A 26,692-nucleotide genomic window follows, 5' to 3' on the forward strand; every position below is an offset into this window, starting at 1 on the left:
CAAATTGACCATATGTAATGTATTCAGGAAATAAACATAAAATGTAGCCTTTAGATTAAATCTTATAGTGTTCAAGGTATCTTTGGACAGTATTGATAGATGAAAAGTAAAGACAAAGATTAATTGTCACACGTACATCAAAACATACAGTGAAAAGTGAGGTTTGCATCAACGGTTAGCATAGTGCGAGGATGTGCTGGGGGCAGCCTGCAGTTGTTGCCAACATAACAAGCTCACACCCTACTACCCCGAACCCATGCGTCTTTGGAATGTAAGATAAAATCGGAACACCCAGAGGAAACCCATGCAGTCACAGGGAGAATTTTCAAATCTCTTATAGACAGCGGCGGGAATTGAACCCCAGCCTTATTAAAAGTTCTTATTTCTTTTAATGCCTCTATTTATATTTATAATGGTAACTGTCTCTGTAGACTTGTCACACTGTAATTTTGCCCTCTCTCTCCCTCAGCAGTGGTGCTGCAGTAACTCTGAGGGGAAGCTTGACAAGTGCACATTGGCAGCTTCCACTATAAATGTGGGCGTAGGATCTCAAAATGGAAAAGTTGCAAGGAAGTCATCCAGGTGAGGCTTTTAAGATGTAGACAGGTATAATATTTATATCCAGAAATCTCTGCGTATAAATATTATCTATTCTCTCTCTTAAAGCACGTAATGTGTTTTTTTGACAATGTAAAAATGTCTTTTGTGGGTTAAATTGAGATGCTAGTCCTTGCATGTACAAATTAGAACATGCATTTCAAAAGGAAAAGCAGACTGTTATACCGTATTTCAATAGTGACAGTGCTTCAAGAAGAATTTAATTAGCTATGAAGGGTGAATAAGGCTGAGGAACTAGAACCAAGGGTCACAGAATTGGAATAAGGAAATGCTTTTAAGAATGAACTTTTTTTTCACAAGAGTGTGGTGAGTCTTTGTAATTCTCTACCCTAGAGGGCCATGGAGGCTCAGTGGTTGAGTTTATTCAAAACTGAGATTGATTGATTTCTGGATATTAAATGACTTAAGATATGGGGATAGTGCAGTAAAATACTGCCGTGGTAAAAGAACGGTCATAATTTTAACCACTGTTCTTCTGTTCTGGTGAAGCCATCTGGGGTAAAAGGAGGTCTTGAAAGGCAACATTCAGCTGCTAATTGTATTTTAAAACTATTTTACTTGTAGAGCATTATATAGTCTTTAAAACTATCTTTAGTGCAAACTAACTTAGCAATTTTGGTTGATAAGTTTGGTTCTATCAATTAAAAATGAAAACAGAAAATACTGGAAACACTGAGTGTATCAGGCAGCATCTGTGGACTGAGAAACAGTTAATGTATCAGGCTTAGGACCCCATATCAGATCAAAAGGGACAGACAAAAGTTTTGCTGGAGAGCAGAGTACTTGAACGTGACAATCCTGGAGGAGTTGAAACAGTGAATTCTATGAAAAATGAAAGTAAATTAGATGCCTCAAATCCTGAAAATCTGAAATAAAAACAAAAACTCAAAAGGTCAGGTAGCATCTGTTAATATTTCAGATCCAGAAACCACCTTCAGGGTCCTGTAATTTTTAATTTATTATAATGTATAACTGGTCAGTATGGTGAAACCAAAAATTAAATACATTGTTAGTTAATTTGTAATTCAATAAATCTAGTATCCATAACATTTAACAATCCAGAATTTTCCAGGTGTTCACAAGTAAAATTAAGTGGTAGCATTTAATCAATACAAAATTTGTGTGAATTTAGTTAATATTTTAACTAGTTAGATATGGCTTATTTAACACCATATGTTTATAATAAAAGCATTAGAAAGCATCGCAAGGTCCTAACTTTGAGAAACATTTCCAAAATGATGTAGACTGAAAATAGTTAAGAAATAACTATTCACTTTCCATCATTGCATTTATTTAATTCCTGAACCAAAAGTCAACTGTTTGTACAGTGTTTACCTTTGGCTTAATCATGTAAACAGTACAGAAGGCCCTATTGTTGGTTTCTTCTATCCCTTTGACGTTTGTTCAGTATAAAGACTGGTCGATAGGGTGAGGTACTGGAAAATGGCTTCCATATAAGGAGCTGTGTACCCTACAAAGACAGCAATATCACAGATGAGTATTATTATCGGAGGAAATTGCCTACAGAGAAGTGCAACAGAAATGGATTATAATAATTCCATTAGAAATTGGATATTTCTATTCAGAACTAGTGCTCCTACAAGGTACGAGGTTCTAGAGTTTACAAGGACATATCTCATTCTAGTGACATGCAGGCAGTTTGGGTTGGGATTGCTTTACTGAGAGAATGGTAGAATATCCAGCGCTGTTTTTTGAATGAGTTATTAAGGCAATGTCCAAATCATTGGAGAGTAAAGTTGCCCTGACGCTTTTTGAAGAAAGATAGTATTTTTTCTTGTGTTTTCCTAGAAAGGAATTGTATCCTTTTCCTACACTAAGAAACAAGAATAGAATTCAGAATTATTGCTGTGAAACTCTTTTGGATATCTTAAGCTGGTAAAAGGCACTAAAAACAGTCAAAATGTGTTATTTTTACAAATTTTCTTTCAACTATGCAACATAATTCATTTTTCATGAAACTAAACTTGTGATTTCTTTGCAATTTTTTTTTGATGCAGAACTAGTGAATTAATGTATGAAGTTCTCGATGAATCTTTGCGAAGAGCTGATCTCAACCACAATATAACCTATGGTATGTAACTGTTCACCATTGGCTCTATTTGTGCAAGTGTATACCAAAGAACAGATGCCCTGTGGATCAGCTTTTGAACTGGGAAGAAGTGAAGAGTTGACTCCTTAAGTTGGTTGAAATTTTTTAGTGAAAATAACTCCAGTACACATTGTTATACAACAAGACCTTTTAATTTTAAATGGTAACCTAATCCAAATCTACCAACATTAAATCCTCTAAACTGGTTAGGTAGATATGAGGAACACACATCAAATTTGCTGGTGAACGCAGCAGGCCAGGCAGCATCTCGAGGAAGAGGTACAGTCAACGTTTCGGGCCAAGACCCTTCGTCAGGACTAACTGAAGGAAGAGCTAGTAAGACATTTGAGAGGGGGAGGGGGAGATCCAAAATGATAGGAGAAGACAGGAGGGGGAGGGATGGAGCCAAGAGCTGGACAGGTGATTGGCAAAAGGGATGTGAGAGGATCATGGGACAGGAGGCCCAGGGAGAAGGAAAAGGGGGAGGGGAGGAAAAAAACTCAGAGGAGGGGCAAGGGGTATAGTGAGAGGGACAGAGGGAGAAAAAGGAGAGAGAGAAAGAATGTGTGTATATAAATAAATAATGGATGGGGTACGAGGGGGAGGTAGGGCGTTAGCGGAAGTTAGAGAAGTCAATCTTCATGCCATCAGGTTGGAGGCTACCCAGACGGAATATAAGGTGTTGTTCCTCCAACCTGAGTGTGGATTCATCTTTACAGTAGAGGAGGCCGTGGATAGACATATCAGAATGGGAATGAATCGACCCGACGCAGACTGGGAGATCGTTTTGCTGAACTCCTACGCTCTGTCCGCCAGAGAAAGCAGGATCTCCCGGTGGCCACACATTTTAATTCCACGTCCCATTCCCAATCTGATATGTCTATCCACGGCCTCCTCCACTATAAAGATGAAGCCACACTCAGGTTGAAGGAACAACGCCTTATATCCCGTCTGGGTAGCCTCCAACCTGATGGCATGAACATTGACTTCTCTAACTTCCGCTAATGCCCCACCTCCCCCTTGTACCCCATCCGTTATTTATTTATATACACACATTCTTTCTCTCACTCTCCTTTTTCTCCCTCTGTCCCTCTGACTATACCCCTTGCCCATCCTCTGGGTTTTTTCCCCCCTTCCCCTTTTCCTTCTCCCTGGGCCTCCTGTCCCATGATCCTCTCATATCCCTTTTGCCAATCGCCTGTCCAGCTCTTGTCTCCATCCTTCCCCCTCCTGTCTTCTCCTATCATTTTGGATCTCCCCCTCCCCCTCCCACTTTCAAGTGTCTTACTAGCTCTTCCTTCAGTTAGTCCTGACGAAGGGTCTTGGCCCGAAACGTCGACTGTACCTCTTCCTCGAGATGCTGCCTGGCCTGCTGCGTTCACCAGCAAATTTGATGTGTGTTGCTTGAATTTCCAGCGTCTGCAGAATTCCTCGTGTTTACGTAGGTAGATATGACATTTTTTTCTGTTTTTATTAAGGTGGAGGAGTCAGGTGATGCATGAATGTAATCTGGTAGCCTTCAATGGGAACTTTACCAAGGTTCTAAATGGAAATATTTTGCATTTCTTGTTTTCTCTCTGAACTTAATTTAAACCGTAACCAGTTGTCTTATTTATTTGTGCATTATGAATTTGTTGTCACGGGCCGCTGTGGAGACCAAGTCATTGAGTATATTTAAGGCAGAAGTTGATAAATTCTTGATTAATCAGGTCATGAAGGGATACAGGGAGAGAGCAGGAGGTTGAGAGGAAAATGGATGAGTTATGATCATCATCATAGCTTGTCACACCAGACAGCCAGCCACTCTAGTGTTGTTTGGTTGACGTTGAGCAGGTCAGTGTCAGCTAAATCAGGTGAGAGTGGGCAGTTGCGCAGAACGTGTTCAATGTTCTGCACCCTTTCACCACACTCACAGGATTGGTTATGATGAAATGGTGGAGCAGACTTGATGGGCCAAATAGCCTAATTCTGCTTATGGTCTTATGTCTTCTGCATTTTTTTATGTATACTGTAAAATTTAAATGGCAAAACTAGGAACAGATGCTGAATGAGTACCTTTCTCAGGTGAAATATGAGTAATTTACTGTTCTACATATTTTCTGTTACATATATTCTGCATGAAATAACTCAGTCAGGAATCTGAACCTGGGTTTTGATCAAAATTTAATACAATCTGTTTTTATATTGCATTACTCTATTACACTGCTTTTAGCTTCTGAGTTATCAAGTGCAATTTATACTGGCATTGATAGATGTAGTTTAGGAGTTCAGCTGTAATTCAGGAAGTCTAACGGGCTGGACCAGATCTGGGAATACCTGATGCGGTTGCTGTGAAACATGTGTGCCAATTACTCCCTGCAAACCAATTCAGCATTAATCAACTTCATTGTGAAAACTAGTCTTAAATTCTGAGAACAACAGGAATTCTGCAGATGCTGGAAATTCAAGCAACATACATCAAAGTTGCTGGTGAACGCAGCAGGCCAAGCAGCATCTGCTTGGCCTGCTGCGTTCACCATCAACTTTGATATATGTTGCTTAAATTCTGAGACCTAGGATTATAAAGTTCTACTTGATGCTCTGTGATGATGAACTATACCAGATTATGATTGAAAGATACAGTTGCAATTTGTACCATAATTTAATATTTTAAATATTTAATGCTGGTGGCCAGCAGGAAACAAGGCGGTATAAATGAATCTTTTACTGGTCAGCAAGTGTTGTTTTGCAGTGATCGTGTCCTTTACTTTTTACAATTTCTAAGTGATTTGTATGAAGCAACCAAACGTATGGTTGATAAACTTGCTGATGACACAAAGACAGATAGGATAGTAAGTTCCTAAGAGTAAATAAACGGATGAAGATGTGGGTGGGTGGGCAGAGATTTGACAAATGTGGAAAAATGTTAAAAAAAAGTGTATTTTAGTCAAAGAAAGTATATTAATTGCATGTAATTATGAGAGATTATAGATGGATCTGTTGCAGTGCATGATTCACAAAAGACTAATATGCAAACACAGTGAGTAATTAGGAAAACTAACACCATTGTTTATTGTAAGGGAGACTGAATATTGAAGGATCCCGCTTAGTCGGCATATACATTACGCATTGTCATCTGGTGGCATACACGCTGGACTTCGAGGCGAGTGGTTCCGGGTTTGAATCCGACTGGCTCCTTGCACACTTTCCATCTGTACTGGGTTGAGTGTTGAGGTAGCAACTCGGTCTCGTAAAAACAGACAAAAATGCTCAGCAAATGGCAAGGTTGCGGCCCAGTGCACCGCAAAGTGCGGAAAGGAACAATAATATTTACATGTATTAGGAATTTGCTGTGGTGTGTTGGCACAACGTTCAACAATTCTGAAGGAAGAATTACATAAAGTTATAGGTACAGATATAGAATAAAATTTGCCTAAATACTAGCATGACAATATAAAACTAGGAAGGATTTGCTTTGGTGATACAGACCATTAGTGGGAACACATTTGGAATGCTCTGCATTGTATTGGTTTCTTTCTTAATAAAGAACATTAATGCATTGGAAAAACTGATGTAGTTGTTAATGCATTAGAGACTGATACCTGGAGTCGGTAGGAAATGTTAGATGGACTAGGGTTGTACCTAAATGAGGAAATGATTTTATTCGTTCCTTTTGTGTTGTAGCAGGGTGGATTTAGAGGTGATGTTTGTGAGAGAATCTGGAACTTGGTGCCACTTGTTAAGAATAAGTAGTTGCCCATTTAAGACAGAAGGATGTAGCTCAGTGGAACTGTCTTGAAAGGGCGATGGAGGAAGAATCTTTGAATATTTCTAAGATTCATGACAGGAAGGGCATGAAGTATTTCCAGAATTAGGTGGGAATGTGCGGTTGTGGTTAAATCAGCCATTGTTTATTGAATGCCAAAGGAGACTGAAGAACCCAAGTGGCATACTTATCCTAATTTGTCTGTTGGTAACACAGTACTTTTATTATTTCTTGATGGAACAGTTCAGAGAAGTGGTGGAAATTATTCCATGTAGTTATTTGTTCAAAGCCAATGCATTATTTGAACTTCAACAGACAGTGCTCTGGCATTAACCTTACTAGTTTGTACAAGTCGCAAGCCTCCCACGGTACAACTATAAGAATTTACAGTGTGCGGTAAATGAATTTACTAACATTAGACGCAAGGGATTCTGCAGATACTGCAAATCTTGTGTAACACACCCAAAAATGCCACAGGACCCTTTACTACTAGTACTTCAGCTTTGAATCATTTGTAATATATTTTGTGAGCTGACTCCTTTGAATCTCACTCAAATGCTTCTCTATCACTTAATCATCAGTAGAGTTATAGTCCCAATAAATCTTTGCTAAATATAAACAATTGATTCTTTGAAATACCAGTGCTCAGTTTTCTTTATATTTTGCCTTAAATATGTATATCATTTATCTTAAATATGTACATTGTTTTCCCTGTTTGTTCATTGTCACAATACAAAGCGATAATTTTGTACACTTGCATCAAAAGGAAATATTTCAGTAGCTTCCTTATTGAATCATATTTTCATATTGTATTTTTCAGCAATTTTGTTTGAGTGCATTCAAACTGTATATACTATTCATCCAAAGTCAGAACTGCTGGAGAAAGCAGCTGTGTGCACTGCAAAGTTCATCTTATCACCGAGAAACAATTTAAAATATTTAGGTAAGGACATTGTATAAAATAATTAGTTTCATGCTTATTTTGTATTCAGTTTTGTTAGAGCGTAAGTTAAATACTAATTTCAGATTGTAATAGAAATAGTGTTTTCTGCTTTGCATTTTAATATTTTCCAGAATACTTACACATTTCATAAAATTGTACTTTCAGTACAATTTTATTTGAAATATATCTTCCAATCTCATGTATTTTACTATTTTGTATTGTACTATTTCTATTGAAAAGTGAACCTCTTCATTTCAATATTTCAGGATTAAAAGCAATCACATATGTAATCCAGCAAGATTTAAATCTGGTTCTTCAACACCAATTGACAATAATTGAGTGTTTAGATCACCCTGACCCAATTATAAAGAGAGAGGTGAGTTGTTTTGACGTGGACTTTTTGCATGATAAGCCAAATAAAATGATAGTTGTTAATATTCAAACATTGAAGGTTTATTCAACCTTTACTAGTAGGTAGTTTTACTGTTCTTGTTTTTTTTCTCTAAATTAATTTAATTTGGCTTCAAAGGTGGATTCTGGTGAGTGGAAAATGCACGTAAGGATAGTTAATTCTTCCGTATATGATTGGACAGTTCTCCTCATTTCATCCTTTTGTTCTGATTATTTTACTCTCTCCGCAGACACTAGAACTGCTGTACCGAATCACTAATGCACAAAATGTAGCTGTTATTGTGCAGAAACTGCTGGACTATTTGAGACAAAGCAAAGACGAATACATCACCATCAACTTAGTTGGCAAAATAGCAGAGCTTGCTGAAAAATATCCTTTACGATTTAATGTGTGCATTTGTGCAAATGGGCATTGATTATTTTTTTTCATCATAATTGGAATGAAATGCTGAAGTTGAAATTATAGATTGTGTTGTGAAATACACTGGCTACTACTACTACGTCGACTCAGACCGAGGGGGCGGTGTCAGGCATGATGACGGACTCTCCACTTCTCCCTTTCCCTCATCAGTGTGTTCAGTTCATCTACATTAGTCGCGCCACTGTCTTCTAGGAGCGTGTTGACCATAGTCTTTGGAGGGCGCCCAGAGTTCATCCTCTCATGCTTGGGCTCCCATGTGATGACTAGGCTGGCAGGTAGCTCGGGGTGGCGTAGACAGTGCCCCGCTAGTTGTAGTCTTCTCGCCTAGATTTTAGTGGTGAGCATCGGTAGGTCGTCATAGAACTCGACGTTTGTCATGTGCTGTTGCCAACTCATGTCAAGAGCCATCCGGAGCATTTATGTATGGCAACCATATATCTATCATAGATACACTGGCACTGATTGAAAATGTTATTAATTATTCTGTTGGAAATATTTAACTGTGACTTAAGTATTCCCATATGTTAGAAAACAGGTAACTGAAATCTCAGGGTTGTATGTGGTGACATATATGTACTTTGATAATCAATTTACTTTGAGCTTTGAACTTTGAATAAACAGCAAAATCATCTGAATAATAAGGCACTGGCACAAGATGTTTATTTGGATATTCTGAGTGAGTTTAAGTTGAGAAAATTATCTAGTAATTTCTTTAACTTGCATTCTTCTATCATTTTGCAGGGTGTGCAGTCGTGAGTTTTCTGTATTGGCAGTGTGAAGTTTCATCTACGATAGAGTGGGCTGCAGTAGTTTCAGCTTAGTTTCTCTGTATCTTATTTACACATAAATAATGTTTGAACACTGGATGGAGGGAAAATACAGACCGGAGAAATAAGTCCTTTGTTTTAAATTTTCAAGTAACTCTGGAAAAACTTGTATACATTTCTGTCCTTGATAGCTACATTATACAGTACATTAAAGAAAATGAAAGTTTGTATGACACTTCGCAGTTTGGATTGCTGATAGAAGTATGGAATATCATAAATCACAATGAAATGTTAGTTTGTAGAATGATTGAAGACATTAGATATAAGTAGATTTTCTTTCGGATTCTCCCCTTTTTCAACAGACATTGAAAATGCAGCTCAGCTGATACTTTAATCAGAGTATCCAAGCATCAAAATGGGAGTTGTTCCTGCATCCATGCAAACCCTGGCGCTAGGGTACAGTGCTGCAGTTGCATCACTCACTAACGTTTGCAAAAGAAAATGCTGAAAATAATACGTGGGCACTAATCTATCATTTTGTTTTAAAAAAAGCAATGAAAATACTAATTTCAGATTTGCATTTTAATAACGTCTTCCAGAATGATTTTCTTTCCTGCATCATTCACGGCAATTTTATATTGAAATGCCTCTCCCAATTTCTGCCCTCCACCTCTAAAGAAAAACAGATGTCCAACAGATTGTTTTGTCCTTGACAACCCACAAACATATGCTCCCAGTAATGAGTGGTTTATTCAAACCATGAATACAGTATTTTCAGTGGGTGGAGATATGATACAACCAGACATCCCGAATAACTTCTTGCGACTACTGGCTGAAGGTAAAAGAACAGCAAATATTATTGAAATTCAGTAGTAGAAAGTGTTAAACCAACAAGGTCTGTTTCTAAATGACGCAACACTCCTTGTAAATGTCACATGTATAATAAAGTGGAGATAACTTTTATTGTGCTGTTTTTTTTATTCCTGATGCACAATTATCATCATTCTCATGAAGGCATTAGTCTTGCAGCTCTGCTTTATTAGTTTGCTTCTGTAGGTGCAATAGGATTCTTCATCGGATGCATGTCATTCAGTGATATCATTTAGACACCTAGATTGCATCTTTTCCAAAGCTGACTTTGGAAGATAAATTTTATAGATATATTTGCAGCTTAGTTTTGATATTTAAAATGTAATGTGCTTTTTGACCTCCAGGATTTGATGACGAAGAGGAAGACAAACAGTTGAGGCTTTATGCAGTGAATTCCTATCTTGCCCTTTTGGAAAAGCCCAATGTACAATATCCTCAGAGATTCCTACAGGTTATGAGCTGGGTAAGATTAATAAGTAAAAGAAATGGAGTGAGATTTGTAATTGAACAGAGTAAGGGTTGTTCAGTTAAAGTCATGCTGTAAAATTCATCGGAAGCAGAACTGGTTACAACTGGATATCAATGTGTATACCTGGCAAAGAAAGAAATGCTGGCTTTGCATGGACTGATGTCATCCTATGATTCTAATTGTAATGTCAGTGGATCATTTGCGAGATTAAGTTCTACCTCGTGATAGCAATAAAGGTCCCGCCAAATACAAATGCTGTCGATGCTAGAAATCTCAAATGTAAACAAATATACTGCAAAATGGAAGGTGAAGTAATAATTTTCCAAGTCCTAGAGCAATCCAGCAAGGATAGAAGCCCTTTGGCCCAACCAGTTCATGCTGACCATAATGTCCACTCAGCCCTTCCCAGTCTCCTGCATTCAGTCAATATCCCTCCAATACTCATTCTCTCAATGTTACACACTCATTTAAAGAAAGCTGTGCATATATCAAACTGGCATTCTTTTTCTACCAAACCTATTCAAGTCTGTGTCATTCATGAGAAGTAGAAAATGCTATAGATGTAAGGAGTAATAAATATAATATTTTAAGCGAGTGACCATTCTACCAAAGACACTGATTATAAGATTGTAAAGAACATGAATAAAATGCTGAAAAGTTTAGCAAATGAGGCAGTAGCTGTGGAAGGAACAGGAGTTAACATGCCATGTTTTGGATCTGCAATCCTTTGTCAGAACTGAGAAAGAGAGATGCAAATTAATTACCATTAGGACAGAAGATGAGGGAGGAATGTGGTGTACAAAGGGTTGAATGTGTAGGACTGTGACAGGATAAGTCAAAATTTCCAGTATTTTCTGTTTTCATTTGAGATTTTCAGCATTTGCTCATCCATACCTGATGTTTGATAACACACAGCAGAAAAGTTAGCCATTTTGGCCCATATTTTTCCCAGAGATACTGATTTCACCTGTAGCTCATGTACCATTGCTGTGCCCAAGATTGACCGACTCAGTACAGATTACATGAGACCTTTCTGGATTTTATAGTTCAGCTACTAATTGTTTTAAACATTGTTTTCATGAATTTTATTTAATTTTCACAACCCTTTATCAACTAGTAATAAAGTGCGCATTCCTTGTCAATCACACTGAACTGTTTCGGCACTATTACATAAATGCTATTACATCAAGTCAACAACATTGTACATACTAGTCTATGTTTTGTGATGAGGTACAAGTTGTTGGTTTTAAGTAGATTACTGGGTTGTGATCTGAATATGTGATGAGATGTCTGCAAGCCAAAAGTAAGAAAAAAAAACTGAAAATAATGATTGTAATGAATGAAATATTTTCTTATGTTGTGTTTTTCAGGCGCTGGGAGAATATTCCTACCTCAAAACAGAAACAAAACCAGAAGACGTCATACAGAAATTAGACTGTTTACTTGGGAATTGTGCTGCAAGTTTAGAAACAAAAGCTTGGATTCTGAGTGCAATTACCAAGCTCTCTCATCTAACACTGAATGTCGAAGCATTACCTGAAATCGTGCAAAGTTTTGGGAATTCAACAGAATCTTGTTTGAGACAATCTTGTTTTGAATTGGGGCAGCTTATCGAGAACAGAGAGATAATGAGTGCAGTTTTACCACTGAATGCAAGTTGTGATGATATAATGGTGAGTCTCTTGCGGTAAATATTTTGATGCAAGACTAAAACTGAATGTTTAGGCTAAAAACCCCTGAGCATGGTCTGATTTGTGAAATCTAGGATTTTGTCTGAAATAATGTATTGTTTTCTGGATAACTCATTTGGAAGATGACATTATTGGTATAGTTCTGAACAAAATAGTGATGTACTGTAGTTAATTGAACCCAGTTGGGCTTTACATTGGAAATAAAAAGCTTGTATTAATGAAGTGACATCCTACTCAAAGATGTTTCAAAATGACTAGCCTCTATACATTAGTTGTGAAGTACATTTGTTATTATATAGGGTAATATGACAGACAATTTTCATACAACATCATGGTGATTTGATGAGAGCCAAGCCTGGAGAACTTGATGGACCTCGTTAGGAAGAGAGGGGTCCTTGGAAATCAGACAGAATTGTCTTTGGTTTAATGTCACATCCGAAGGTAGAATCTCTTGCAATGCAGATTCTAACCTCTGGGCAAGGGATGAGAGAAAATTATCTGAGTTCCTATGGTTATTATCTTACTATTGAAAATGAATATCAAATGAAGTCATCTGGGGTAACATTAAACAGCCTGCCAACACAGGCTTTGTGAAAAGATAAACTTGTGCTCTATTGTGTTGAATTTAAATTGCAAAAGTATTTGTAAATGGTTAAAAATATCAAAAGCATGCTTGTGTCCTTGCTTAGGTCGATGCTTCACTCTCTTTTCTTGATGGGTTTGTTGCCGACGCCTTGGGTCGTGGAGCTGCACCATATAAACCACATCATCAAAGGCAAGAAGAGAAGTTGTCCCAAGTAAAAGGTAGATGGAAAAATCACCTTGTTTCACTTTACAAAGGCTTTTTAAGATAGTAGAATTAACACAGTAATTCACTGTTCATCGGAGAAGTGACCTTGTGTTGAAGTTGTATTCAAAATGAATTTCCAAGCTCTTGGAGTTGCCCAATAATTCATTTGTGAATCTAACACAGGCAGCACGATAGCGCAGCCGTTAGCAGTGCTCTGTGGTGCCAGCGATCGGGTCCATTCCCCCCCCCCCCCAATCTGTAAGGAGTTCATATATTCTCCTCGTGAATGTGTGGACCTCCTCTGGGTGCTCGGCTCCTCCCACTTTCCAAAGATGTATAGGTTAGGGTTAGTAGGTTGTGGGCATGCTATGTTGGTGCTACAAGCATGGTGATATTTGCAAGCTACGCCCAGCATATCCTCGGACTGCTTTGCTCGTTGACATAATGACACATTTCACTGTATGTTTCAATGTATAAGTAACAAATAAAGCTAATTTTATTCTTAATCTAATTTGAAAGGTTATTATAGAAAATCTCTGCAATTTTCTCCCTTGCCTAGGATGCATCTCATCTGGGCCAGGTGCCCTATCTATTTTAAGCATATCTAGCTTTTCTTGTCCCAATTTATCAATTTTAGACCATCCTGAATCTCAAGTATACTTTCTTATACTAAGGTTTCAGCAGCAGCACCTCCCTTGCTTAAGGTGGGACCTGTTCAGAAGGAAGGGTTTGCAACTGAGCTGTAGGGGGACTAATATCGTAATGGGAAGGTTTGATAATGCTGCATGGGGGTGGTGGGGTTTAAACTAGAGTTTCAGGGGGATGGGAACCAGACTGCCAGAACAGGTAGTGGAGTGGTTGTGGAGAAAGATGTTATTGTAGACCATCCAACAGTCTGTAGGATTTAGAGAAGCACATTTGTAGAGAAATCACAGATAAGAAACATAAGGTTATGATATAGGTGGTCTTAACTTTCCACATATTGACTGGGACTCCTAGACCGTAAAAGGGCGAGATGGGAAAGAGTTTGTGGAATGTCTTCGGGAAAGCTTCTTTAATTAATACATAAAAGTCCCAATAGAAGGAGTGTGGTTCTAGGCCTCCTATTTGAGAATGAGACAGAACAGGTGGCAGAAACTTGTGTAGGGAAACATTTTGCATTTAGTGATCATAATGCCATTAGTTTCAAGGTAATTATGGAAAAAGATAGGTCTGGTCCTCTGGTTGAGATTCTTAATTGGAGAAAGACCAATTTTGATGGTGTCAGAAAGGATCTGGCAAGTGTAGTTTGAGACAGGTTGTTTTTTGGCAAAGGTGTACTTTCTGAGTGAGTGGCCTTCAAAAGTGAAATTTTGAGAGTACAGAGTTTGTATGTTCCTATCAGAATAAAAGATGAGGATAACAGGTTTAGGGAACCTGTTTTTTTTTGAGAAATATTGAAGACTTGATTACAAAGAAGGAGATGGTACATAGCACGCATAGGCAGATAGGAACAAATAAGGTACTTGAGTATAAGAAATGCAAGGGAACACTTTAGGAAATTAGGAGGACTAAATGAAAACATGAGATTGCTTCAGCAGACAAGGTGAAGGAGAATCCTACAGACATACCAAGAGCAAAAGGATAGCAAGGTACAAAATTGGTCTTTGGAAGATCAGAGTGGTTATCTAGGCATGAAACCGAAAGAGATGAGGGAGATCTCGTGGACTTTTTGCATCTTTATTTACTTAGGAGGTGGACACAGTCTATAAATGTGAGGAAGTGTAGCAATGAGATCATGGACCCTATATAGATTGCAGAGGAAGTATTTGCTGTCTTGAGGCAAATTAGGGTGGATAAATCCCCGGGGCCTGACAAAGTGTTTCCTGCTGTGGGAGGCTAGTGCAGAAATTGCAGGGGTCATAGAAGAGATGTTTAAAACATCCTTGGCCATGGGTAAGGTGTGGGTGGGATGGCTGATGTTGTTCTGTTGTTTAGGAAAAGCTCTAAGAATAAGCCAGGAAATTATAGGCCAGTGAGCCTGACATTGGTGGTAGGAAAGTTATTGGAAGGCATTCTTAAGGGACCAGATATACAAGTTTTGGATAGACAGACACTGATTAGGGATAGTCAACATGGCTTTGTGAGTGGTATTTGTGTCTAACCAATCTTACAGAATTTTTCGAGGAAGCTGATGAAGGCAGAGCAGTGGATGTGCACATGGATTTTAACAAGGCCTTTGACTGGGTCCCACATAGGTTTGTCAAGAAGATCCAGTTGCTTTGTATTCAAGATGATAGTAAATTGGATTTAAACGTTGACTTTGTGGGAGACGCCAGGCAGTGGTAGTAGATGTTTGCCTCTCTGACTGCAGGCCTGTGACTAGTGGTGTGCAGCAAGGATTGGTGGTGAATCCATTGTTGTTTGTTATCTATATCAATGATTTGGATGATGTGATAAACTGGATCAGCAAATTTGTGGATGACACCAAGGTTAAGGGTGTAGTGGACAGTGAGGAAGACTATCAAAGCCTGCAGTGGGATCTGGACCAGCTGGGAAAATAGGGTGAAAATTGGCAGATGCAATTTAATGCAGACAAGTGTGAGATGTTGCACTTTGGTCGGACTAATCAGGGTGGGTCTTACATGGTGAGTGGTAGGGCACTGAGGAGTGTGGTTTAATAGAGGAATTGGAGAATACGGATCCATAATTCCTTGAAAGTGGTAGATAGGGTCGCAAAGAAAGCTTTTGGCATTTTGGCCTTCATAAATCAATGTATTGAGTACAGGAGTTGGGGTGTTATGTTGAAATTGTATCAGTCATTGGTGAAGCCTAATTTGGAGTATTGTGTGCAGTTTTGGTCACCTACCTACAGGAAAGATGTAAATAAAATTGAAGGTGTGTGGGGAAAATTTACAAGGATGTTTCTGGGACTTGATGAGCTGAGTTATAGGGAAAGGTTGAATAGGTTAGAACTTTATTCCATAGAACGTAGAAGATTGAGAGGAGACTTAATAGAGGTATACAAAATTTTGAGGGGTAAAGATAGGGTAAATGCAAGCAGGCTTTTTCCATTGAAGTTGGTTGAGTGCAACTAGAGGTTAAGGGTGAAAAGTGAAATGTTTAAAGGGGCATGAGGAGGGAGCTGCACTCTAGGTGGTTAGAGTGTGTACGAGCTGCCCGTGCAAGTGGTGGATGTGGGTTCGCTTTCAATATTTAAGAGAAATTTAAATAGGTACTTCGTTTGGAGGGGTATGGAGGTCTATAGTCCAGGTGCAATTTGATGTGACTGGTCAGATTAATGTTTTGGCACAGACTAGATGGGCTGAAGGGCCGGTTTACAACTGTGCTGTAGTGTTCTATGGCTCTGTGACTACGGAGATCAGGAGAAACTGCTTTTCCCTGAGAATATTGAATCTGTGGAACACTCTGCCCAGGAACCAAATAGTAGAGGCTCCCTTGTTAAATGTGTTCAAGGCACAGATGGATTTTTACATAGCAGAGTAATTAAAGATTAATTTAGGAGAAAAAGGAGATGGGGGATCTGAATCAATGATCTTATTGAATGGTGGAACAGGCTTGATGGTCCATTGGGTCTACTCCTGCTCCTATTCCTTATATTCCTTTATGGTCTTTCCTTCAACATTCTTCCTGTTCACATAATATAAATTTTTTTTCCTGGTTCCCTTTTAATCTTGCTGTCAGTCTTTACTAAACCTCTTCCCCCTCAATCTCATTTCCTTTCCTTGTAACATCTCTCAGCATTTCATAATCAGCTTAGTATTTTCTTTGTTTAAAACCTGAAATATATTTCTCTTTTTTTCTTCTTTTTTTCAGCTCTGTTTCACCTTCTGTACTCTCTCTTTGGTATATTTTATGTAATGATAGTACTTCTTGAAGTAAAGACATTTGTTTTAATTTCCCTTCCCATTTCCTCTTGGGACTATCATTTCTATTGCTGAACCCCCATCTTAAAAGTTTCCCATGCTTTTTCCTAGTGAGTTTCTAATTCCAGTTTATTTAGACCAGGTCTGTTCTCATCTGATTGACATTAGCCCTTCTCTATTTGACTAATTTTATCTTGGAGTTGGTGTCTTTTTCCATAGCCATTTTCATTACATCATGAGCATTGTTTCCTGGATGTTTTCCCACTAACACTTCACCTGGCTCACTACTCAGAGTTCAAAATCCTCATTGAATTGGAAATGCACTGATAAGATCACGTCAGAAACTCCTATCCATCCTGGATATGGAGTATCCATATGTATCTGGCTAAAACGGTTGCTGTTAAAACTAAGTTGAGGCCTTTTTAATGAAGTAATTATATTAGATGTAGCATATTGAATTACAACTGAAGCTCAAACAATACCAAATCAATACTAATGCCTGTTTAAAAACTTTATTTAATCAGAACCAAATTGTGAAGGCTATTTATATTCCTGGATGCTTTATTGTTTATCTTTATAGTTTCTAATTAAGATTTTTAAAAATTTTTATTGAGGTACAGCGTGAAATAGGCCCTTCCGTCCCTTCAAGTCATCTTGCCCTGCAACCTAAGCCTAAGCACAGGGCAATTTACAATGACCAGTTAACTTACCAACTGGTATGTCTGTGGATTGTGGGAGGAAACTGGGGCACCTAGAGGAGATCCATGTGGTCATGGGGTCTTTACAGACAGTGGCAGGAATTGAACCCGGGTCGCTCTGTTGGTACTGCAAAGTGTTGTGCTAACCGCTACACTACCATGCTGCCCCATATTTATTTAAATATGCTGTTCTCAAGAATTATTAAATACAAGTGCATAATGACACCTAGGCAATTAACTCTGTTTAAAGGTAAATCTGACTTCTAAAGCATTTATTAAAGTACTGAGAAAGAATGGGATTGAGCAGTGCTTAAAATTTCCAAGTGAACTGTTTAATATGGAGGATATAAAATAAGACTATTATTGTTGCTTATTTTTGAAGTAATAGATCAATAAGAAATTACCTCTAAAATTTGTTACAGTAGTAGCTCCTATTTTAAGTGCAATTGACACTTTCACATCACGCCTCCTTCCAAAAAAAATCTCTGGCCTGTTGTATGAAACTGGGCAGATTGGGTGCTGTTTGAATTGGGTGGTTTGGTTGCTTTCCTGAGATTTATCCTTATTAAACAACTCTTTTCAGCAGGCGGATGACAGGTATGATAAAAGCAGAAGGTCTGAGTGGTGTGAGCACTGGAACAGAACCAGCTTCACCATCAGACTGTGAGAGCTGGCATCATGAGAGTTAGTTATACCTTCCTTGTCATTGCTGAGGACAACGAGATTGCAGGGTTTCTCCATTCAGGGCAAAACGGCATACGGGCAGTTCAATTACTAAAAGCACAATGACTAAATTTTAAATAACATCTGAGTTACTAGAGTGACAGCTAAGTTACAACAGAATTTAAAACAAGCAACTCTAAAGTGGGGCATTGTTCAGTTTCACAACAGGCCCGGGGGAAAGGCCGTTTTTCTGTCTGGATGTCTGTGCAGAAAGGTTTATGTATCTCCTGCCGGATGGTAGGAGATTGAGCAAATAATTACCGGGGTAGGAATGTGGCAGTACAGGCCAGCAAGGTGAACCTCATGCAGTGAAAATTACTTGGACATACCTTGCTATGACCTGCACTGCATTCCTCATTGGTTATCAGAATCATTTTCCCTCATTGTGGGTAAAGGTCTCCTTTCATTTAGATGCCAGGACATATTTTACTGCTGACTCCCCACTCCCATGCAGGCTGTAGTAGGCTTATGGGACAGATGCATGTATTATAAATCTCTGCAATGTTCCCTTTGAGGTCTGCTTGTACTGGACTTATCCATTTAAAACTGAAGTCATTATCACTGGAAATTTAACCACTCAGCAAGCCACTTAGATCAATTTAATTGTACCTTTGACAATATATTGTACCAGCCTTGATTGCCTTTTGTCACTAATGTGCAGTGTGATTATAATTTCATGTTATAAGTGATAAGATTAATGAGGCTGAGCACATGGTCACTATCACCCAATTCTGGGATATTTCATATTGTAGCAGGCTTTAAGTTCAAGATGAATCGCTGGTAAGTGAGAGCATTCTCTTTCTGCTATATTTACAAAGTGTCATGTACCATTCAGTTATACTTTCTAATACACACTAACGAACTACAACAAATTCATAGTGGATCGAATTATAAGCACATTTATTATTGCAAGAGAAAGTCTACCTCCATTGGAAAGTAGCTTCAGTCTTACAGCTCAAAACAAGCTGTTTTTAGATGCTTACAAAGTCCAGTAATTCATCAATTTCATGCCTTTGAGATTGTTCCATCTCATAATTACATTCCTTCCTTATCTGCATCTGTTGCATTTGTCATTAATCAGTCCATTTATCTTTTGAGGTTTCTTCCCTCATGACAGCTGAGACATAAACACACCCCCACTATAAAACAAGCACACACTCTCACGCTCTTGCGTACTTTTAATCTCTTTTTCATGGTTAGTTACTAAGACATTGGGAGGCTAAACTACATTTGTTACTTGGAATCTGTGCTTGTACATGTTAACCGTTATTAATGTCATCCTGATCTCTTTGTATCATTATTATTGTTATGTTTATTAATTTTGAAACTTAATAAAAAGATTGAAAAAGAACAATATCACATCCCTGCTCTTACATTCTATACCTCTAGAAATGAATGCCAACATTGCATTCACCTTCTTCACCACCGACTCAACCTAGAGGTTAACCTTTAGGATATTCTGCACAGGGACTTTGCATCTCTGGATTTTGAATTCTCTCCCCATCTAAATAATAGTCTGCCCGTTTATTTCTTCCACCAAAGTGCATGAGCGTACACTTTCCAACATTGTATTTCATTTGCCACTTCTTTGCCGATTCCCCTAAACTATCTAAGTCTCTCTGCAGGCTCTCTGTTTGCTCAACACGTCCCGCTCGTCCACCTATCTTTGTATCATCGGCAAATTTAGCCACAAATCCATTAATCCCATAGTCCAAATCATTGACATACATTGTAAAAAGAACACTGACCCCTGTGGAACTTCACCGGTAACCGGCAGCCAGACAGAATAGGATCAGTTTATTCCCACTCTCTGTTTTCTGCAGATCAGCTAATGCTCCACCCATGCTAGTAACTCCCCTGTAATTTCATGGGCTTTTATCTTGCTAAACAGCATCATGTGCAGCACCTTGTCAAAGGCCTTCTGGAAATACATCACATCTACTGCAACTCCTTTGTCTACCCTGCTTGTAATTTTCTCAAAAAATTGCAGTAGGTTAGTCAGGCAGCATTTTCCTTTCAGGAAACCATGCTGGCTTTGGCCCATCTTGTCATGTGCCTCTAGGTACTCCGTAATCTCATCCCTAACAATCGATTCCAACAACTTCCCAACCACTGATGTCAGGCTAACAGGTCTATACTTTCCTTTCTGCAACCTCCCACCCTTCTTAAATAGCAGGGTAACATTTGCAATTTTCCAGTCATCCAGTACAATACCAGAATCTATCGATTCTTGAAAGATCATTGCTGTGCCTACACAATCTCCCCAGCTACTTCCTTCAGAACCTGAGGGTGCATTCCATCAGGTCCAGGAGATTTATCCACCCTTCAGACTATTAAGCTTCCTGAGCACCTTCTCAGTCATAATTTTCACTGAACATACTCAGACATCCCACCCTGCAAAAACTCATTTCAGGGAGGTAGCACCATCAGTTTGCGGGAGACTTCCGGGAGAGGTGGGATGTCTGCAATAGAGTAGCTCCTTAGCAGCTAGCCAGCTAGTTTAAATAACGTTAGCTATGCAAATGAATGAATGTCACCTGTTAAACTCATTTCAACATGTCCTTTACAGTCTTAACCCACCATGGGCAATAGAAAAGTCACTGTTGCAAACGGTGCAGCGAGCAACACTGTCATTATTTTTGACCCCTATTAGGCAGGGGTACGCTTTAGTGTAGTCTGGGGTAATGTACGTTTTATATTTTTTTTGGAACACTCTGCCACTCTGACTTTTTTTGGAACACTCTCGCTCGTGGACGCTCTCACTTGTGCTGGCTTTCTCACGCTTGCTTTCTTTCTCTCACGCTCTCTGTCGCTCTCTCGCGCTTGCTTTCTTTCTCTTGCGCTCTCTGTCGCTCTCTCGCGCTTGCTTTCTCACTCTTGCTCTCGCTCTCTTGCGCTTGCTTTCTTGCTCTCTCTCTCGCTTGCTTTCTCGCTCTCGTGCGCTCGCTCTCTTGCATTTGCTTTCTTGCTCTTGCGCTCTCTCACGCTCTCAAAAAAAATCAATTTCTGGGACATGGTGTATAATTTGCGGGCATCAAGGAGCCACTATTAATTTGCAGGAGACTCCCGGAACTTCCGGGAGAGGTGGGATGTCTGCATACTTCACTTCCCTGAAGCTCTTGAATGACCGGTATACTGCAGATGTCTTCCACTGTGAAGACTGATGCAAAATACGCATTCAATTCCTCTGCCTTCTCTGTGCTTCTCATTACAATATCTCCAGCACTGTTTTCTATTGCTCCTATATTTACCCTGAACTCTCTTTAAAAAAGCTTTTGGTAACTTCTTTGATATTAGTTGCCAGCTTCCTTTCATAATTCATCTTTTCCTTCCTGGTTTCCTTCTGAAAGTTCCTAAAAGCTTCCCAATCCTCTATCTTCCCACTAGCTTTGGCTTCCTTGTATGCCCTCTGTTTTGCTTTTACTTTGGCTGTGACTTCACTGGTCAGCCACAGTAATGTCCTCCTTCCATTCGAAAATTTCTTCTTTGGAATATATCTGTGTTGCACTTCCCTCATTTTTTTGCAGAAACTCCAGCCATTTCTGCTCTGTTGTCCTTCCTGCTGGTGTCTCTTTCCAGTCAACCTTGGCCAGTTTCCCTCTAATGCCATTGTAATTTCCTTTACTCCACTGAAATACTGACACATTGGAATTTAGTTTCTCCTTCTCAAATTTCAAAGTGAACTCAATCGTATTGTGATCACTGTCCCCCAAGGGTTCCTTAACCTTAAGCTGATCACCTTTAGATCAATGCACAACATCCAATCTAGCACAGCCGCTCCCCTAGTGGGCTCAACAACAAGTTGTTCTAAAAATCCATCCCTTAGACAATCCTACAAGTTCTCTCTTGAGATCCAGTACTGGCCTGGTTTTCCCCATCCATCTTCATGCTAAAAAATCCCCAACAATTATCATGACATTGCCCTTCTGACGCACCTTTTCTGTCTCCTGCTGTAATTTGTAATCCACATCCCAGCTGCTGTTTGGAGGCCTGTATACAACTGCCATCAGGGTCCTTTTATCCTTGCCATTTCTTAACTCAACCCATAGAGACTCTACACCTTCCGGATCTTATGTCATTCTTTTCTAATGATTTAATATTATTTCTTATACACAGTGCCACGCCACCCCGTCTGCCTACTAATCTATCTTCCTGATACACCGTATATCCTTGGACGTTCAGCTCCCAATGGCAGCCATCCTTTAGCCAAGTTTCAGAGATGGCCACAATATCATACTTGCTAATCTGTAGCTGAATTTCAAAATCATCCATTTTATTTTTTTTTACCAGGTTCTCCATGATTTCTGTTTATCATGGGAATTGTTTATTAACATATAACCACATCCCACTCCATCCAGTAAATTCCTTTGATGACAATTATGACAAAGCATTTTTTTGGCAATTGAATTAAACATTTTCTTGAATTGATTACTCCATGCAGCTTAATTAACAATTTAATATCCAGAGACTGTTTATGTGGATATCATTAAACCACAGCCACTCTTTGTGTAAGATCTGTTCCAGAATTTGAATTTCCATGTAAGAAAGGATTTTTTATTTGTGTGGTTGGTGTATTTCCACAGCAGTAGCTGAACAAAAGATTATGTGAGGAGTAGCAGCATATTCAGCAGGTCTGTGAAATGGTATTAACACAGAAAATACTCCTTTAATCTCCTATCAAAATCAGTTTGCTCTCTTTTGGGTAGTGCCCTCTTTGTACAAAGTTTTAATTCCTTTTGTGACTAGCATTTAACTTAGCCCTCTAGTCATGTAAGCTTAATTATGTTTAAACTCTTAAGAGCAGAGGTCGTTCATTCACGTCCTTTTTATAGGAGTCCATTTTAATATTAACCACAAAGAATGTTTTTATTATATTGTTCCAGAAAGCTACATTGATCTATTTATAAAAGAATTACGAAAACAATTTTTTTTCTCTCTGAGGAGAAAGACTAGCTTCAAGGCTAAATGTTTTAATTTTCCATACTCCTTTCAGCTCACTCTCTTCCCTACACCTTGCCGTAGAAATAGAATGACGTTACAGGCTTCTGTTGATTTAAACCAATTTTGATGTCTGACTGCGTAAAGTGCACCTTGGCTGTGCCTCTCCTTCCAGGTTTTAAATATGTCAGTCATTCTTTGTCTAAAATAGCAGCTCACCATTTATAGTATCAAAGATGCAATTCCTTGCTTTGCCACTTTAGTGGAATTCAATGATGCTCAGTTAAAGTGAAAAGTATAGGTGATATATACCATGTCAGAAAATAATTGACATAATTTTGAAGGCAGTGAAAGAGAGATTATTTGTGCTGGAAAACTGATTAGGCTCCTTCTAACACAGGTGATTAGATTGAAGCTTCTCTTTCTAATCTGTCAGTGCTGATTTGCTGTCTGAAACTGGCCTAATTTAAGAAGTATAGTGACAGACTGCACCGCATACCACCATTATTCCCTCTAATTTGTAATGACCAGTGTGCGCAAAAATCTTCTGCTGTGCAATTTTTTGCCCAGTGACAACAACATGTGCGCACTGAATTTTTAGAGGTAAACCAGAAACTATTCTACGGATAATAAACTGTCAAGTCCAGTTTGTTGTTCATCATTTAAAAGAAAAAGAATAATACACATTATTGAATCTTATTTCTCATAAACTATACCAACTAGTGGAACGGTGCCATAGCAACAACCTGGCACTCAACGTCAGTAAGACGAAAGAGCTGATTGTGGACTTCAGGAAGGGTAAGACAAAGGCGCACATACCAATCCTCATAGAGGGATCAGAAGTGGAGAGAGTGAGTAGCTTCATATTCCTGGGTGTCAAGATCTCTGAGGATCTAACCTGGTCCCAACATATTGATGTAGTTATAAAGAAGGCAAGATGGCGGCTATACTTTATTAGGAGTTCAAAGAGATTTGGTATGTCAACAAATACACTCAAAAACTTCTGTAGTGGTAACGTCGAGAGCATTCTGACAGGCTGCATCACTGTCTGGTATGGAGGGGCTACTGCACAGGACTGAAAGAAGCTGCAGAAGGTTGTAAATCTAGTCAGTTCCATCTTGGGCACTAGCCTACAAAGTATCCAGGTCACCTTTAGGGAGTGGTGTTTCAGAAAGGCAGCATCCATTATTAAGGATCTCCAGCACTCAGGGCATGCACTTTTCTCACTGTTACCATCAAGTAGGAGGTACAGAAGCCTGACGGCACACACTCAGCAATTCAGGAACAGCTTCTTCCCCTCCGCCATCTGATTCCTAAATGGACATTGAATCTTTGGCCACTACCTCACTTCTTTTTTAATATGCAGTATTTCTGTTTTTGCATGTTTTTTAAAAAAATCTATTCAAAATAGATAATTGCTTTACTTAATTTATTATTATTATTACATTTTTTTCTCTCTCTCTGCTAGATTATGTAATGCATGGAACTGCTGCTAAGTTTCACGTCACATGCCGGTGATAATAAACCTGATTCTGACTATGTGATTGTGTATGATACTTAAAATGCCAATGAGGTAGAAGGTGACAACCTTTTGTGTGCAGTTTAAGTTCTTTTGTGTGCTAGTAGCAAAAGATGTGTGCACACGTATACCTCAGAGGGAACATTGCATAGCACTCGTGGGAAGACCGGAGCAATTCCTGCCCACAGAAAAACTGAAAACTGGCTTAAATATGACTCGTGTATCCAGCTGTCACCCTCACTTTTACGAGCACAGAGCATCCAAAGGTTATTGAAATTTAATGGCAGCACCAAAGCATGGAGGTTTGGGTAACACTATTACAGTGCTAGCTGTAAGATCAGGGCTCAATTCCTACCATTGTCTGTAAGGAGTTTATTCATTCTCCCCATGACCATGGGGTTTCCCCAGGTGATCTGGTTTTCTTCCACTTTCCAAAGATGCACAGTAAAGGTTAATGATTGAGAGCAGCAGTGCTGGCACCAGAAGCGTGGCAGCACTTATGGGCTGCACGGCATAAACCTCGCTGATTTGATTTGATGGAAACAACACATTTTTGATAGATTGAGTAAAGGTGTAGACAGAGAGCAAATTCAGAATCCAGAGGTGTAAGTGGACTTGCAAGTCCCTCGTGCAAGATTCCCTAATGGTTCACTTACAGGTTGAGTCGGTGGTAGGGCAGGCAAATGCAGTATGAGCATTCATTTTGAGGAGAGTAAATATAAAAGCAAGGATGTAATGCTGAGGCTTTATAATATATTGGTCAGACCACACTTGGAGTATTGTAAACAGTTTTGGCCCTGATGTTCCAGCATTGGAGAGGGTCCAGAGGAAGTTCATGAGAATGATCCTGGGAATGAAGGGGCTAATGTATGAGGAGCATTTAATAGCCCTGGGCCTGTAATCACTGAAATTAGAAGAATGATGGTGGGGGGGATCTCATTAAAACCTGTCGATATAGAAAGGCCTAACTAGAGTGAACGTAGAGAGGATATTCCAAATAATGGGAGAGTTTAGAACCAGACCGCATGGCTTCAGATTACAAGGACATCCCTTTAGAACAGAGATGATAAGGAATTTCTTTAGCCAGAGGGTTGTGAATCTGTGGAATTCATTGCTAAAGCCAACTGTGGAGGCCAAGCCATTTGGTATATTTAAAGCGGAGGTTAACAGGTTCTTGATTAGTAAGGGTATCAAAGGTTACAGGAGAATGGGATTGAGAGGGATAATAAATCAGCCATGATGAAATGGTGGAGCAGACTCAATGGGCTGAATGGCCTAATTCTGCATCTATGTTTATGGTCTTATTTCACTGTATGTTTTGATGTATATAAAACTAATCTCTGTCAATGCATCAAGATACTCAAAAACACTAAGATAGTTAACATATAAGCAAACTACATCAATTAAAAGAACTTTGTACATTCCTCATATTTACCCTTGTTAGTCAAGCATTCTTCATAGACCTGCTGTTGCTGCACCGTGACTAAACAAACAGGTTCAGTGATCACATTCCCCAAATGATCCTTTGAATATGGAGCTTGTGGGTGGAGATTGAAGGCCAGGATTACTCAATCCTGATTGTATCTGGCAGGAGAAAAGTTGAGAGCAGAGGTCAGTGAACAGATCATTAATAACTGTTCTCTTAATCTGTCATCCGGATGGCCTCTTCAACAGGTTATCACCAGCGATTCTGGCCTCCCACAATCAGAGATATTCCCTTAGACTAATCCTCCTCTTCCCATCTTTGCTGCAAATTCTCTTTCCCAGTTCTGACTCAGAATCTTGAACTTGAAAAGTTAGCTGCTTCTCTTATTATCCTCATTTTTTTTTAAATTTCGGTGTTTTAATGTCATAAATAGACAATTTAGAATTTGGGAAAGTGAACAAAAAAATTCCACTGTCCCAATTTAAACTTATTTCTAGGAAAGATGAAATTGGTATCACTTTCTAAAGTATTGTAGATGTTGGGAATCTGATAATTAAAAACAAGAAATGTAGGAAATAGGCAGCTGGTCAAACATCATCTGAGAAGAAAGTTAAATGTTTCAAGCCAATGGTCTTCCTTCAGCCCTGATTTGCCTTTTAGCCTCAGTGCATCCTTCCAAGTGATGGA

General features: G+C 38.9%; 1 protein-coding gene across 1 annotated transcript in view; it reads left to right on the forward strand.

Annotated features, from left to right (window-relative positions):
• The window catches only part of ap4e1 (adaptor related protein complex 4 subunit epsilon 1), a 78,820-nt gene that overhangs the window by 32,064 nt on the left and 20,064 nt on the right, over positions 1–26,692 (forward strand). Inside the window, exons 8-15 of the mRNA XM_063065984.1 lie at positions 2,637–2,710; positions 7,294–7,416; positions 7,683–7,792; positions 8,058–8,197; positions 9,741–9,853; positions 10,230–10,348; positions 11,725–12,027; positions 12,735–12,849. Of these exons, the coding sequence (XP_062922054.1) occupies positions 2,637–2,710; positions 7,294–7,416; positions 7,683–7,792; positions 8,058–8,197; positions 9,741–9,853; positions 10,230–10,348; positions 11,725–12,027; positions 12,735–12,849 (1,097 nt within the window). The remainder of the gene's footprint in view (positions 1–2,636; positions 2,711–7,293; positions 7,417–7,682; positions 7,793–8,057; positions 8,198–9,740; positions 9,854–10,229; positions 10,349–11,724; positions 12,028–12,734; positions 12,850–26,692) is intronic.

Source organism: Mobula hypostoma, chromosome 13 (assembly GCF_963921235.1).
Source record: "Mobula hypostoma chromosome 13, sMobHyp1.1, whole genome shotgun sequence".
Classification (NCBI taxonomy): domain Eukaryota; kingdom Metazoa; phylum Chordata; class Chondrichthyes; order Myliobatiformes; family Myliobatidae; genus Mobula; species Mobula hypostoma.